This window comes from Theobroma umbraticum, unplaced genomic scaffold, assembly GCF_002168275.2.
Source record: "Theobroma umbraticum cultivar Fairchild unplaced genomic scaffold, ASM216827v3 scaffold_55.0, whole genome shotgun sequence".
NCBI classification, from domain to species: domain Eukaryota; kingdom Viridiplantae; phylum Streptophyta; class Magnoliopsida; order Malvales; family Malvaceae; genus Theobroma; species Theobroma umbraticum.
In genome coordinates, this window is record NW_018397270.1 from 590,860 (window position 1) to 607,436 (window position 16,577).

Consider the following 16,577-nt stretch of genomic DNA (forward strand, 5'->3'; position numbering starts at 1 on the left):
AATCCATCAGTGACAATGAGATTAATGATATGTGCAATGCATCTTATATATAGAAATTTACTTTCTAAAAAACTATTTCCTGATAAGTTCAATTTTTTCTTCATATGTGAGATTGCAACATCATTGGAACTAGCATTATCAACAGTAATAGTGAAAACCTTACTAATCCCCCAATCACGCTAATATTTATTAATCATTTTTCCAATGGCCTCTCCTTTGTGACTATAAATGGGACAAAAGTTTAAAATTCTTTTGTGCAATTTTCAATCATTATTTATAAAGTGAGCCGTAAGACACATATAATTCTCTCTTTGAATTGATATCCATATATCTGTGGTCAGAGAAACTCTAAAGGAAGATGTTCTCAATATATGCTTGACATGGTTCTTTGCATCAACAAAAAGGTTAAAGCAATCTCTAGCAACAGTCATCGTGATGGTACAATGAATATAGGACATGAAGTTGACATGAATTCCTTAAATCCTTCCCCTTCTACAATTTGAAAGGTAACTCATCTCTGATGATCATCTTAGCTAGAGACTTTCTAATAGCTTCTTGACTAAATTTTCAAGTTCCTATTGACCCATCCTCTGATTGAAAGCTAACTCAGTTTGAGCAAAATCATTAGCAGAACTAGAAAATTTTTTGCAAGAATTCATGTGATTCTTCAATGAAGTTGTGCCATTCTATTAGTAGAAAGTACCCTATCACAATAATTACATCTAGCATTTTGTTCACCTTGATCATTGACGAATCTAGTGAAGTGTTTCCAAACTTCAGGCCTTGGTGGAAGTGCTTTTTGTTTCTTAGAATTAACAGCATCACTTTCATTAGTGGAGATTATAGTTTGCTGTGCAGTTGGTGTTGGTGACAATGACGGTATCCCAATAGGCGTAGGCTGCGTAGTAGCATCACTAGGAGTAGGAGCTGGATTATCGCTTTCACTTGCCATTGAAATCTTCAATCTATCACTCAAAAAGAATTAATTAATTAGCAAATATGTTATTCAAGAATGAAGAATCTATTAAAGAATCTATCACTAATAGCACATATTAAAAAAATATGAGCAAATATAATCAAGAATCTATCACTAATAGCAAACATTTTATCTTTTTATTTAAAAAGTAAAAGGTAAAGTAAAAAAAGTTAATAATATAAACATTATTTTTTATTTTATTCTCGTGTCCATGAATTGCTATACAAAGACTTTTGCTTGCCCTTCATGTTGTTGAAAAGCTAAATTAGTGACCATTTACAGAATCACAACAAAAGGGGAAATCGCCACCCTATGAAATGAGGTTCATTATCCCACACACACAAAAAATAAAATAAAATTTGGACTACAGGCACAAAAATATCAATTTTTCTATCTCTTTTTTCCTTTTTCTTTGCAATGGTTTCTTGGCCCTTTTATTTGAAATTCAACACCAAAAAGCTGCCAACATAGGCATAACTTGTACCTACTTTTAGTTGTGTAGTTGATTAATTTAGATTTTATCAAGGCAGTAATGTAATGTTATTTTGGATTGGGAAAGCAAGTGGTCAAAGTATAATATAGTTTAATATGTGTTTCCTAATATCCATATTCACCTAGTGAGTAGTTGCTCTCCTCTCTATTCCAAGTAGGAATTTTTACAATGAATGGTAGTATGAGGAACCCAATATTGATATTATCAAAGATAATTTAGACTATAGCAAAACTACACTTCCTTGATACTTAATAGATTAAACTAAAAAAAATTACAAACCTAGAAAAATCTTTAAATTTAAGCTTCAAAATGCACTTATTAAAAATCTGCTCTTTAAAGTCTTATGCTTTACTTTACTACTTGCTTTTAATTTCAAAGAACAAAAGCAAAGAACAAAACATATTTAAATAATAAATAATTGAAAATATGATTCTTGTAAATAACGAAATCCATGATAATAATTCATCTTTAATCAAATTATAGTATTTTATTTACAATGATAACAAATCAAACTCAACCATTTTTGGGAAAGGAAGAAGAAAAAATTAACGCCTAAGTCAAACTAAGCCTTGAATATAAAAATTACTAATTTTCAACTAAAATTATTAAAAAATCATTAAACAACAACTCCAATTACTAGCTGTGAGGATTGAGGAGTACGAGTGTCTTGATTAACCGGCGTGGGGACATAAACTGGATTGACGAAGACGACGTTGGTTTGGGCTATCGGGGAAGAAGTTCCAGTTTTAGTTTTGGCGACAGAGCTGCAGGCGATAAGCCACGAGTTCGACTGAAACCCCACCTTCAGAGGGAGAAGGCGTTGAGGAGAGAATCTATTGAAGGTTTAAGAGTGAGAAAATTTAATAGTGAGAAGGGGAAGAGAAGAGGGTGGAGACTGGAGAGTATAGAGAGTGGAGATAGCCAGACAGGACGGACGGATGAGAGAAGGGGAAGAGAAGAGCGTGGAGAGTGGAGACGGGACGATAGAGAGGGGAACCAAATAAAGAGATGAGATTAGCCATTTAGGTTTAGGATTTTTTCATGTAAAATCTCCATAATGCCCTTATTTAGGTTCGGTTAGTTCGGTTAGTAATTTCCCTAACCGAAACCGAACTGAAATATTTTTACTAATTGAACTATCTTAACTGAATTAATTGAAAAACCGAACTAACAGAACTGAAAAAACCAAACTCATTTTAGTTCGGTTCAGTTTATGTTTGCTCACCCCTATTGTTGCTCCATCTCCTCCATGCCTACTTGCAAAACGGCTCTCAACTTGCTTTCTCATTTTTTTTTTATTTCTTTGATTTCAGATGCATTGAAAGGTAAGAATAAACATAACTTGATTATAATTTAACATAAATAAATAAGATGCACCATGAAGTTAAAATTAATCTTTCTAAAATTTTAACTTAAATGTATAAGAGTAGAGGTAAAAAGTTATACCATTTATTGTAAAAATAGAAAAACCCAATAATTATTTCTTTGTGTAAAATATTTAAAAGTAATTTGTATTCTTGAACAAGTTAGATAAAGTGGAAATTATAGTTTAACATTAAATGAGTGGGAATATAGATATAATTAAGTTAGATAAAGTAATTAATTCCTTTTTGTTGTTACGTGGTGTTAGAGTATTAGTATTAGGTTAGAATTTGATCATGAAAAACCATTCCATAAACACGATTCATTTTCATTCTTGAAGGAATCAACCGACGAATTGATTCATTCATTCCTATTCAATTTCAAACTCATGTCGTCAATTTCCTCAAATCCTTGATTGATTGTCTCACCGATTGAAGATCCACATTCACCTTTCTTCCTACATCATTCAGACCCTCACATTAAGACTTACTTCAAATAATTATTCAACCCAGAGCCATTCATTTAGCCTTAACATTGTTCATATTGTTTACCTCTTAAGCTATGTAATAATTTTTTTTTTAAAAAAATTGTTATTCTTTAACTTAGTAAGATCTACCTTAGTGTAAACGAATCAAGTTCATATTGTTTACAAAGTTGAATTAGCTTTTTTTCTTTCTCATATTGTCTGATTATTATTCTCTTCGATGAAAATCTATTCTTTTATTTTCCCTGTTTTTCTGAATCATAACTATTATATTAATAGATTTGTTATTTAATATGTTGATTAAGAGATTAATTTAATAATATATCACATTTATATGTAATTAAGATGTAGCTTATATTTACAAATAAGTTTTTCTTGAAAATCATATTAAATAAAATCAATCAAAAGATCTATGTTCAGATCAGATTAAATCAAATGCAAATTATATATATATATATATATATATATATATATATTTCAGGTCTAAGATATTAAAAATAATAACCCAATGTTGGGTCTAGGCAGGCGAAAAATCGTTTGACTATTACCTTATTTTTCCGTCATTTATTTGGATAGAATTTATTAAGATGAACATATTATGGTAAGCTTCAAAAACTTTAATGATCATGGGATAAAATTCTTTTCAAAGAAAAAAAAAAACAAAACTTGGGATAAATTAAAGTTTTGATGAGGAAAATGGAGGGCCATAGGTTAAACCCAAATACACATGACTTGCAATGAAAGAAATAAATAAATAAGGTAAACCAGTTTATTGCACCCCACTGTAGGTAATTTGCTTCAATTGTTTCACCTTCTCAATGTCAGGGACATGGAAATTTTTCTCCACCTCCCAAGCAAGTTGAGACATACCATTAAATGAGGACTTAGCACCCTTCTCATCAGTCACTTCCCCCGGGAAAGGAATTCGTACATCAAATACACCTTTCTGAGGAGAGTAAATACGCATGTCCAATCCAAGACGATCGACCCATATCATCTTTGCTTCCAATACCTGCCATGCCATATGGAATCCCATAGAAGTATTAGACAAACTTAAATCTGGATCTACATTCCAGGTAATAGGCAAGCATGCAACTTCAGTGTCATTGGGACTTGTAAGATGTAATGAATCCCAGTGAAATAGTGGCTTTCCATTGTCCAGAACATGCTATTACAAGCTAACGCACTTTTAGTCTTTCAGAAGAACATAATAAACATGTGAAATCACACATCATAAACTTTTGCATAATGAAATTTGTAGAAAAAAGAGGCATTGTAGGTAAAGATGCATTACATAAGGCAAGTGAAATTCTATCTCTCAAACTCATATTTATCATCAAACTTTACACAAATCCAAAACCAGAAGACTGTGATCAAATTAAAAATTGAGTAAGGCAAATACTAGAGTTTCCAACATTGTCCAAACAATTATAAATTCTTAAGGAGGCCCTAAACAGTTTTACAACTGTAAGTGTCATTTTAAAACAGCATATTAGCTACTTGATCCTCATTATCTAATAACAGATCATGATGCTGATGCTCAACTAATGTCTTCCATTGGTTAAAGATGATACTCCAATTCTTGGCAGCAGACAAAACTCAAGACACAACATTTAAATTCCTTCCTAACCGCACTGGCTGTAACCAAATATAAACTCTCTTAACAAATCTCAAAAAAAGATTAGGTGAGGTTCAGGATACACTTTGCTATGACTCTTTCACAGAACCAAGAGCCATATCATGCCTCTTTTCCATTTGCATTCAACTGGTTTAATTTGACATATTGTAGGCCATACATTGTGTAACGACATAGGATAAGACAGTTGACAGAAAGGTAAAAAGGAGTGCAAGAAAAGAACTTTGGAATTAGATTTCCTAAGGGAACTATAACAAATGAAAATTTAAGCAAAATACAGCCTCTCAATTTTTAGAGAAAAATAAAAGGATGGCAATGCAACTGATTTGTGGATTTATACAAAACACTAGACAAGCAGGACTCAACACTGATGTAGAAAATTATCTAGAAAAAGGTTTATTATGGGTGGATATGAACCTGGAAGTCCAAATCCACATATATATTGCAAAAGCGAAGGACATCTTCCATGTTATTGGTATTAATTTCTTCGACAATCCCTTCAGCAAAGTCTCGAAGTGGATCAGGATTTGCATTTCTATAAGCTGATGAAGTGACCCATATACCATCCTGCAAGAGTTACTGACAGCATATTTACTATAAAATTAATACAATCAAGTTTATTCCAATTAATTAAAATAAAACATTCTAACATAAGTCAGTAGGCTACAAATTATTACACATAAAGCATACTAGACAGCAAATTCTCTGTATACCTCATTGAAGTCTTCCATCTGAAGTACTCTTTCCACATCAACAATATATAGACTGCCTTCATCTGCAACTTCTCCAAACCTCTTCTTCCACACTGTATGAAGCCGCTGGAGGAGAAATATTCAATTTAGAATTCAAACAGAAAATTGATTTAGGATCAGATCCTATTCTAAAAAAAGAGAGATGAAGAGGGGCTAAGAGATAAGTGCTAAGCACCATGTAGGCAGAAACAGGAAACACATCAAATGTTAGTCTCCCACTTGTAAGAGGCATACAGAGGGTGCACTATTCAGTTTAAATCCAAATAAGATAATTGATTTAGGTTCAGAGCAAATTCTCAGAGAGAGAGAGAGAGAAAATAAGGGGGCGGGGGGAGGAAGACAATTACTACCATTTACCTCTCATTTTCATCTATTAACCCACCAGTGATAACCATACTTATTTCATCTACCCAAAATTCATAGGAAAAGCGTACGAAATGTTTGGACTTATTCAATACCAAAAAGCGAAAAAAAAAAGTTGAGAATAATTTTCAATACTATGGGTGACAAGAAACTCAAGCGGATCTTAAACTTTAAGAAAGTCTTATAGCTTTCAAACACACACCAAGAGAAAAAGGAAGTCTTGTAGCTGAAAAAAGAAAATAGAAATTCCACTCAAGTTCTATCCTCAATATAAATTTCTTTCACTATTCCTGTTTATGTTAAGCTTACATGATTTTTACAATGAAGAGCTCGTTTGAATGAAAAATGAACCAAGAGGTAAACACTTAGGTATAGTAACTACAAGTTTCACCAAAGGAGAAATGGACACTTCATTCACCACAAAGCATGGTTCAGATTGCAAGTTTTAGGGTATAAAATTAAAGAGACAAAGATTACAGCATCCAGGGACACACAACTAAGATCTTTTTTATTCTTAGCTTTACTTTTGTTCTTGATAAATATGAAAGTTAACATATTTCTTTCATTTTGACACTTACGATTTGGTTTTATTGAATTTGACCTTTATTTTATTTAATTATTTAATAATTAGAGGCACCTTTGCAAAAATGTTTGCCAAATAGCTTAATTATAAAAGCACTTCAACAGACTTTTAGTAATCTCAGCCCGTCACAGCATTATCACAAATATATTACATCCTATAATGCTTCTGATCAAGTTTACAAAACGGCCATCTTAACTTTTCTTTACTGCATTTCTGGAACCTTTCTACTTAGACAACACTTAAAAAGAGAAGCTCTGGGCTAAACAAGCTCTTCATTTGAAAACCCAATCAGCTTCAGCTCAAGTTATTTGTATTCAAATCAAGAAACCACAGGACAATTGATAAACAACATGAAATATTTGGATTCTAAAAGATTTAAGTTAACATGATTAAAAGTCAATATCAAGTACGGCTATGAATCCTACATAAACCAACACCATACACAAGGGCCAAGGCAGACGTAATCATAAAATATCTACTTGTGTTTGAGAAAGTTATGGCAGCTTGTAAGCAGCGAGCTATCCTATCTACTCAATTTGTCCTCAAAACATAAAATATTACTGGACTTATCATTACCATTACAAAACAATGTAAGATGGTTGATGTCTCAAATATTAGTCTCAGAATACTGTTCCAAAATCTTCAGCCACATAGATATGGTAAGTTGTCCTCTGCAAGTTATAAAGCAATGTCAACTTCAAAACAGAAAAAAACTTACCCTCAAAACCGTTGCATCTGCTGGTTTGTCAAGACTGCCCTGTACCGTGCACTGAGGAGTCCGCAATCCACACTGCTCTAACTGATTCAAAGTAAATTCTATCAATTCAATCTCTTCAAATATACATGTAAAACATGTCACTGTCCCTCCAGAAATATTCGCATTACATTTTTAACATTGAACTCTTCAAAACTACAAATTCAGCACTTTTTGCTTCTCCAAGTAAAACAAAAAAAACCAAATGCTGCCTGTATGAAATAAATTGACAGATATGTGGATGCAGAAAATTGACCTGAACATGGAGGGTTGACCGCTTATCAACAGAGAGCTGCCTAGAAGCCTGATCCAAGCACAAAACAGGGGTCCCCTCAGCATCCACAGCAAAGCGTACACCAACGCCAAAGGGCCAGCCATCTTGGGCTAGCGTGGAGAGGGTCCCCATAGAAGACAATTCCATGATGGTCCTGGAAACCTCGGCTGGAAATGGCTTGTGGTTGGCATGGGTTGTTGTTTGGTCTGAAACAGTGGAAAGCGAGCATAGCGTCAAGGAGATTCTGGGAAATGGGCTTTGTTTTGGAGGAAGGGATTTGGGTTTTGGAGGAAAGAGTGGCAGGAGAAAGCGGGTTGACAAGGATTGAGTTTGGAGATTCATTTTTGCATTGATCTCCCAACAACAGATAGATAGATAGATAGAGATCGTTGGTGTCTTTGTCCTGTGTTGCTTCGTTGCTCGTTTCCAGTTATAAAGGGCGTAATTTTAAAAGGCTGTCTAGTCACCAATGTACGCTGTTTGTTGTTAAAGCAAAATTAATTATTCAGACATTTGCAAAGACAAAACAAAACCTATTTAAAATGTTTATTGTAAGCTTGTTCCGTGAAATATAATAAAATAGTTATTTTATGATAATAAAATAGAGTAAGAAAAAAATAAAATAATTATTATTTAATTTAATTTATAAAATATAATAAAAAATAACTATTATGATTTATTAGAATTGGACTTGTGCTTCTAGGGACAGAGCTAGTCAATTTTTATTGAAAAGATTAAACACAGAAGAGTAAAGATTAAAAATTTTAAAAGTTATATGTTAGATTCAATCAACAATCAAAAGATTGGTAATAGTAATGCAAAATTAAATTAAAAATCATAACGTGTACAATATAAATAATTAAATACGATATATATAAGATTAATAATTTTTTTATATAATTAAGATTATTTAAATATTATATATTCAAAATAATTTCATTTTAACTAAATATAAAACGTAAAACACATAAAAAAAATACTCAAGTTAATTTCCTCTTACATAATCAAGATTAATAAGAGAAGAATGCATTGATGAAATTTTAAATAGCAATGTAACATTACAACTTATATTTGAGAATTATATAATAATTTATTAATTTTTAAAAATTAAAATTATAGAAACTAAAATTTGTGCAATAGATAAAAGAAGAACATGGCAAGTAGAAGATAGATATCATATATGACATAACAAAAAAAGAAAGAAAAAGAATATAGTTGATGGTTTGTAGAAATTTGAGAAAAAAATCCTATAAAAGCTTAGAATATATGAGCAGATAGAATAGAAATGACAAAATTAAATAATAATAATATAAATTGAAAGAAAAAAATTAAAAAACCTTTAAAGTTGAGTGAGATATGTGAAATTATTTCATTGTTATTTATTTATATTAATTATTAAATAAAAAAATATTATATTGAGGTGGCCAATAAGAGAATATACAAAAAAGTTTAAAAATTCTATATGTTATGAAAATTTTTTTTAAAAATTTTAGGGGTTAAGGAGCTATGCCCTTACATGCTTCGCGTCGGGTTCTAAAACCAATTGTATAATAAATTGTGCATGTAAATCTATATTCATAAAAAATGCTAAATTTTTTAACAGAAGCTGTAAGTGCAAATCATATTTTTGATATTAGGAACTGCTCATTTAGATATACAAAATTCGTTTTTTGATTTGAGGAGATGTAAGACTAATTTTTAGGTGTTTATACTCCATTCATTTTTGTTCACCAATGTTTGGAAATGTGTTGCTACACATTTCTCTGATATTATTTACAAAAGTTGTGACGATAGTGTTGAATTTATCTTGTTGGTTTGGCACAAAATATAAGGCATCATGAGTATTAATTGTCAATCAGATTTCAGGATTCAATGACATCAAGGCATAGGCAATTGTTTTGTAGTGGAGTTGTTTTTGAATGGTTGTATTGCTTTAGAAAATTTTCTAAACTAAGTAAGATTAAATGCAGTTAAAGATCAGTATGTAAAGAGTAGTTATTATAAATTCAAGTTTTTCATTGTAAATTGGTATCAATAGAATTTATAGAATACAAATTTAATTTATAGACATCAATTCGTCTATACATGTGTGAACATCTTATCAATTTAAAGAAAATATAAAGCAATAGCTATAGAAATACAATGCAAATAATGCCCTTGTTCCAACATTCTTGATGACAAATCTCAGATCCAAATAACTTTAAAAAGTTGAATGAAAAGCTTATACGTAAAGAAATTTAATAACTAAAATGTTATAAACTTGGTACTAATGGGATATAAATGTTTTTGCATTCTAAAGGTTATAAACATACTCATAAATTGGATAGCACTAAAGATTGTTACTCTTAATCTTAAAGATCACATAACAATTAATTTGCAAGGGGAAAAAAATAATATTCATGAACAAAATAAAATGATAAATAGAATCCAAACCTCAAACTAAATGTAATTTTGGAAGAAAATATGACCGATCATTGTTAAAGTAGCATGAGCATTTTCTTGTAGATAAGAATTGATACAAACCTCAAACTAAACAATCAAATATCTCTTAGAAAACAATATTTTTTGTTTCATTAATAGTTGAGCCATTCTCATCTATGGCCATAATATGCAATCCGTTTTGCGATGTGACTTTAGAAAGAACAACGTATAATTGAGCATGCGTGAATACAGGTTTAGGTAGATATATGCCTATTTTTTCAAGGGTTTGGTCTTGACTTTTGTTGGGTGTAGTAATTGATGGTTTGATACGTGGTCACTTGCTTGGGACATTGAATCATGACTTAAATAGGTTTTTGTGTTTCTTAGAAATAGATTTAATGCATATTCTTTTATTGAGTTAGTTATTTCATTATAGGGTGTAACTATAGCTTTTGGTTTAAAGTATTCAGGATCAACATGGAATTTATTAAAGTCATTCTAAACAACAAAAATGATATCTTTGATTGGGTTATCTATTATAAGGACCAACAAATTATCTGGTAATGGTATACAATTAGATTGATCATCGTTATCTAGCATTCTCATTGAATGTAGGTTTCCATCACTAAAATCTAATAGCCATTGTGCAAATGTTTCAATTTCTTTTTTTTTATTCTTTGCTTAAGCTAGCCCTAATAATCTCATGTTAGTTTTCAACTTAAACACCTAACATTTAGACCATAATGGTGATTAGTTAATTACAGCATTTGTAATATATGTTTTATGACCAAATTCAATAATTGGTAGGATTTGCCTAAAATCTCTTCTTAGTACAATTGTTTTTCCTCCAAAAAGTTTGTCAATTGTTTCGTTGGAATCTTGGTTCAGTATATCTCTAAGAGTTTTGTCTAAGGCTTTGAAACAATGTTTATGGACTATAAGTCTCTCGTCCCACATTATTAGACTATAGGTTTGGACTAATCTTGCTAATTGAGTTTCTTTTTTTATTTGGAATATAGAATATTCATTGATATTAAGAGAGATTTTGAATCTTGAGTGAGCAGTTTGACCTCCAAGAAATAACAAAAAAGTGATACCAGAAGAGACAACAACCAAGACTATCTTGCTTACAGATCTAATGCCTAATATAATTGTATTCCATAGATAAGTTTTTCCTGTACCACCATATCCATACACAAATATTATTTGTCCTTCATATCATTGTCAACTGATTGTTTGATGCATTGATATATTTCTTTTTGTTTAATATTCAAGTTTGCAATTAAATTAAAATGTAATTGTTGAAGGTCAAATAAGTTGTAATTCATTTCTTCATGTATTAATCTATTATGGTCATAAATGATATTTCCTTGCTTTGGCATTGGTAATCTAAATTCAGATAATGAACCATAATTTTTATTGAAGAGATCTTCTAGGAAATCAAAACATAATTTTTAAGATCATTTTCAAGGATTGTGTTTTGTAAGTTTCCAAAGGCTTGCTTAATCCTATATTCAATATCTCCAAAAAATTGTTTCCAATGATTTTGCCAAAGGTTAATAGGATTTGCAACTTGACAAAACATGATGCTGATGATGACAAATAATTGTCTTAATTGTTCCTTAGGAACCCATTGAGAGGCTTGAACAATTGCATCATTCCACATTAGATCATCTTTTAACAAACCTAAAACCGGACAGGTTTCTTGATAAGTTCCATAAGTGATCCCATCCATAGTTCTAATGTGTTCAAAGTTAGTTACTCTTCTAACTACATTTAACAACATATGTAAATAATACAACTCTCCAGATGCTGGGGGTACATAATTTATCTTACCTATAGACTTACCTTATTTTCGTCTTTTCCATTTACATTCTTGTTAATGCCAAACATACTCAGTTGGGAAATCAACATAAAGTAGATGGTGAGTGTTTACATCTATTTTGTTTCAAATCATCCATTTAGTGAAGGTTATTTTATTAATATCTGGCCTATGGATAACCCTTATATGCTCTCATGATCACGAAAATAAATGTTTTATTATTCAGGTAGGTGGGCAACTAACTTGTGGATAGTAGGCTCTCTATGGTGTATTAGAAAAACAAAAAGCCTCCAACATGCTTTGTATGTTGATAAGTACTTACAATCTAAATAAGTTTTGATTTCATTGATCTTTATAGATTCTTATTGTTGTTCTTTAATCCAAGTCAAATTTGCATGACTATTGTGTTCTTGACCATTTGAGTTCTTATTTTCTAGGATGACTCAGGCTCTATCAGGACCTTTGTTGATGTACTTGAAAAGGTGTTTTATAGGTTGAGATTGACCACAAATTTCGACATTAATGTGTGCTTGATACTTGATAGCCGGATCTTTATTATGGGGAACCACATATTGATTATCTAATTCAATATTATTCTTGGTTCTTACACTATTAGGGATATCTCTTCTTCAATGTACTAGAAATCCATCATTATTTACTATAGTTTTTGTTTGGAAGTCTTTTAGGTAGTATTTTGAACAAAATCCTTTGATCATGCAGGGGGAGCTTGGTTAGCCAAGGTTGCATGGGCCATGGGCCATGAATTCAACAACAGCTTTGTACTTAAGAAGGTCAACAAACTTGTCAAATAGTTCGACTGCTATAATTTTATCTACATCACTTGGTGATGAACCCTTATAATCACAATGGAGCCAAAGGAGGATATGCACATAGGGTAACTCTCGTTTTTGAAATTTAATGGTATAAGTCACTGGATAATAATAATAATAATGTTAAAGGTTTAAATATTATTTGATGAAAAATTAGTTTATTTGGTGATGTCCAAATATCAACTTAAAGTAAAACAGTTTCTACTTTTTTTTGAAAGTTAGAACAGTTTCCACTTACCAGCTGTTGCAACACCAAAATATTTGTTCTTTATTCAATCGTCCATTAAATAATGAAGTTTTATTTTAAATACCCTTGATATTATTATCAAGCTTGTCTTTAGCTTTTTGATTCGAAATTGAGCTTAATGAATCTTGAATTTCTTTTCATTTAGCATTGCTTGTAAACATGATGAAAAAATCTGGGCAACTGTAGTATCTATAGATTGCCATAGAATCTTGATAGTTTTGTAACAAATATCGAGGACTACCAGTAAAGCTAGAAGGGAGGACAATACATTTCCTTACGGTATTAGCATTATTGTCATCTCTGGCAAAAGCATATTTTAAACCTCTATACAATTTAGCTCTTAATTGTTTTTAATTATTTTTTTGAACAATAATCTTTCTTCCTCAATAATAGCATATGCATTGACTGTAAATTACTGAAATAACCAATCACTTCTTAACAATGTATTTTTATAAGTTGATCATTGTTAAATTATATATGCATAGTATTCTCGCATCGTAGCACATTTTCACTTAGGTTTTTTTCTTGACGGTGAATCAACATAACTTATATAAGGTGTAAATTCATCTTCATTGTAAGGGGAAAGAAGAGGATATTGCATGGCTATAAAAAAGGTGTAGTTTGCTAATTCATTTAAGACCTTCGCTAACATGATTTAATATAATATCTTGCTGGCCACCATACTTTCCTAAATCGCCATTGATCAAACCTACAATTTCAGATGCCATAGGTAGTCTATAGTTTAGTTGTGATTGATCTCAAGATGTTATAAGTCTTGGTCGAAAGGGAGCAAAATTTGTTATTGTCAATCTATCTCTAGCCATCCTAAACACTTTAACTATTTGATTATTACCATTTAGCAATTTCATCAAACCCTTAACAATTGATTTATTAGTAAAATTGTTATTAAGTTCATTGTGATGGATTTCTAATCTATTTGAGATTTCATTTTCAATGTCATAAATGTTTAATTGAGTGAACTTGGATTTGTTCCCATTTATAGGGAGTAAAGAGCATATTCGATGGTATATTTGGTCACCAATTTTAAAAATGTAAGGTCCTCTTCTAGTATTAATTGAGTTGTCAATTTAACTGCTTAATGAAGTGAATTGAAACATGTTATTATGTATTCTTATATTTTGTTTAAATTTTAAACCTTTATTATGCGTGTTATCATTAAGTTATCCAAGAAAGACGTGTTTCTCTAAAATTAGGTATTTGTACTATACCTTTTTGATAATAAAGACTAAAAGTTGGATTCCTATTTTGTTTAGATACATAAGCTCGCTCCTTATACTACATGTAAGTGGAGTAATAAGGGCATATATAATTTGGGCCAAAGGAAAAAATGGTTGAGTAAGTTTAGGCACTTTGAAAAGTAGTTGACTCATAAGTAATATAGGAATTCCTAAGAATGGGCCCAGTGGATCTTGAAATATAATTATAGGATTTATTTAAAGACAAAGATGTGAAATCAATTCCTTGTGTTTGAAGAACAATGTTTAATGAACCTATGGTAAGTGTACCATTGATAGGTTCAACCAAAGTCATCTTTAACTTACCTTTAGTATTGGCAGTTGAACAAACTATCATATTGCCCTTGATAGATAAATCAATAGCATTTAATGCTTGATTATGTTGTTCAAAATGAGCAAGCATTTCAAAATTTTGATGTGATGAAAAAGTTGTTCGCCTAAAACTTAGAACATTGTCTTTAGATATAAGTGGATGGTTCATAAAGTTTCTTCTAATTCTAGATAATTTTTTAGCTCTAAGTATTTTTAATCCATAATATTTATTTTGTTTTGCTATATTTAGTTTATCCATGGTTTCAAAAACAAATCCTAAATTCTTCAAATATTTTTTGTATTATTATATAAGAAGGGTTCATAGATTAAACCAACTTATATAGGAATTTTATGTTATCATTATAAGCAATTGCATAAGTAATATGTATAAACATAAACTTAAAAAGAACAGATTCACAAATCAAGTCATCATAAAAGAAAATAAAATGCAACAATAAGAGACAAAATGATGTTAAAACACATTACAATACATGATGCAGTCCCCTTGAAACCTCTAATTAACAATAGGTGAAATTTTGATCCAATTGATAGCTAACAATTGTTGCATGCAGTACACAGAAACAGAATCAAAATCACCTGTAGCAAAAAAATGAAGAAACCAATGTCAAAAGTGTTCATTCATAAATGAAACCAAAGTTTTAAAATAAATCACAAAGAATACTCCTTAATAGCAACATGATAGAAATTATAAGAAACAAAAACAATACTCCCAAAAATTGTAGGTTGAATAATAACAAAGAATTTTATAATGAATGATAGAGAACCTTAAACAAAAAATAAATAACAAACAGAACTCTATCCTGAAGAAGAAAAGACCATAACCATAGTTGAAAGAAAATCATAACAGAATCGAAAGGTCTTACTTCAGTTATATTTGTTGCTCTCTTTAAAGTGTGCGTGAAAGTTGTGTTGTTTTGTTCTCAATATGGAGAGTTACTATCACATAATCCTAGATGGTCAATATATATATATATATATATATATAAATTGACATAATCTAGTCTGAAAATAATTTAATGTTGCATTTTCTGGAGGCATTGATAGCAAAAACTAAATTATCAATTGAACTCCATGAACATAAAAAATCAAACTGAAACAGATCTAGTTGTACTAAAATGTCAAAATTAAAAGCAGTCAAGAAATAGCAGCTTTGTTAATAAATGCATGCTTTGTACTTTTGTTCTCTTCTATTCTAAAATACAAAGTTAATTTATAACTTTGGCACTTAGAAAAAACATTGCGTATTTCCCAAAAAATAAATGTTTACATTGTGAAAAAATGGATTGCAAATTAGTCCAAGTCATAGAATTGAAAAGAAAAAACAGCACATGATGTCAACGAAATAAACATAAAACAAAATAAGTTAAATGATTCAAAAAGCTTGGATAGATGATAGAATACCATATTATGCCTCTTAGTCAATAATCAACACATGACTCAATATAGAACCACACTACATAATTTCAAAGAGTAGCTTCAAAAGGAATGAAAATCATGGATTGTCAAGTTAAAATTGGATCATATATATCAACCAACGATCATATAAGAGTAAAAAGAAATTAAAATTTTTAATAGCATATGTTCTTTTCCCTATACCATCAATCATCAACTTTGAGCCAACCATTAAACACACAAATTCAAAAGATTAAGCTAACAACCATGTCAAGTAAACAATTATTTTCTATCTTTTTAAATAGAATGTTTGTAACACCCCGTACTTCGATATGGTGGCTAACAAAGCTTATCAGATACTAATTGAGGTTAATTAGAGTGTTTAGAGTGAGGAAGGGTGAAAGGAATAGTTTCGAATAAAAATATTTCACACGTGAGAAAATAGTAATTAAATCATAATATTTTTATCGAGGATGAATTAGCGAGTTAAAAAGGTGATTCGGAAGTGAACTGGGACAAGTGAGAGATTTTGGATCCCGAGGAGATAAGTGGGGAATTTTGGATTAAAATAATATTTTATTAATAAAATAATATTTTAT

The 16,577-nt window shown here is 30.5% G+C and overlaps 1 protein-coding gene, 1 long non-coding RNA gene and 1 pseudogene across 2 annotated transcripts in view; all 3 read right to left on the reverse strand.

Annotated features, from left to right (window-relative positions):
- Window positions 1-558, reverse strand: part of LOC149526527 (zinc finger BED domain-containing protein RICESLEEPER 2-like) — an 826-nt pseudogene extending 268 nt beyond the window's left edge.
- Window positions 1-2,419, reverse strand: part of LOC110426330 (uncharacterized) — a 4,012-nt gene extending 1,593 nt beyond the window's left edge. The window contains exons 1-2 of the long non-coding RNA XR_002446131.2: window positions 2,130-2,419; window positions 739-965 (exon numbers count right to left, since the gene is read on the reverse strand). This is a non-coding gene — a long non-coding RNA (uncharacterized LOC110426330). The remainder of the gene's footprint in view (window positions 1-738; window positions 966-2,129) is intronic.
- A 1,500-nt stretch (window positions 2,420-3,919) lies between these two features.
- PGR7 (proton gradient regulation 7) lies at window positions 3,920-8,098 on the reverse strand. The gene is made up of 5 exons (XM_021441423.2): window positions 7,660-8,098; window positions 7,368-7,448; window positions 5,665-5,769; window positions 5,369-5,518; window positions 3,920-4,327 (listed from the first exon to the last, which is right to left on the reverse strand). Exons 1-5 carry the CDS (start codon window positions 8,017-8,019, stop codon window positions 4,085-4,087), a joined length of 939 nt encoding a protein of 312 aa, XP_021297098.1. The 5' UTR covers window positions 8,020-8,098; the 3' UTR covers window positions 3,920-4,084.
- Window positions 8,099-16,577: the final 8,479 nt, after the last annotated feature.

Excerpts from the sequence above, each read along its gene's own strand:
- PGR7 (XM_021441423.2), bottom strand. The coding sequence starts at position 8,019 with ATGAATCTCCAAACTCAATCCTTGTCAACCCGCTTTCTCCTGCCACTC. Across the intron at positions 7,449-7,659 it reads GGTCAACCCTCCATGTTCAG|TTAGAGCAGTGTGGATTGCG; the intron begins GTCAATTTTCTG and ends ACTTTGAATCAG. Across the intron at positions 5,770-7,367 it reads CAGATGCAACGGTTTTGAGG|CGGCTTCATACAGTGTGGAA; the intron begins GTAAGTTTTTTT and ends TTTCTCCTCCAG.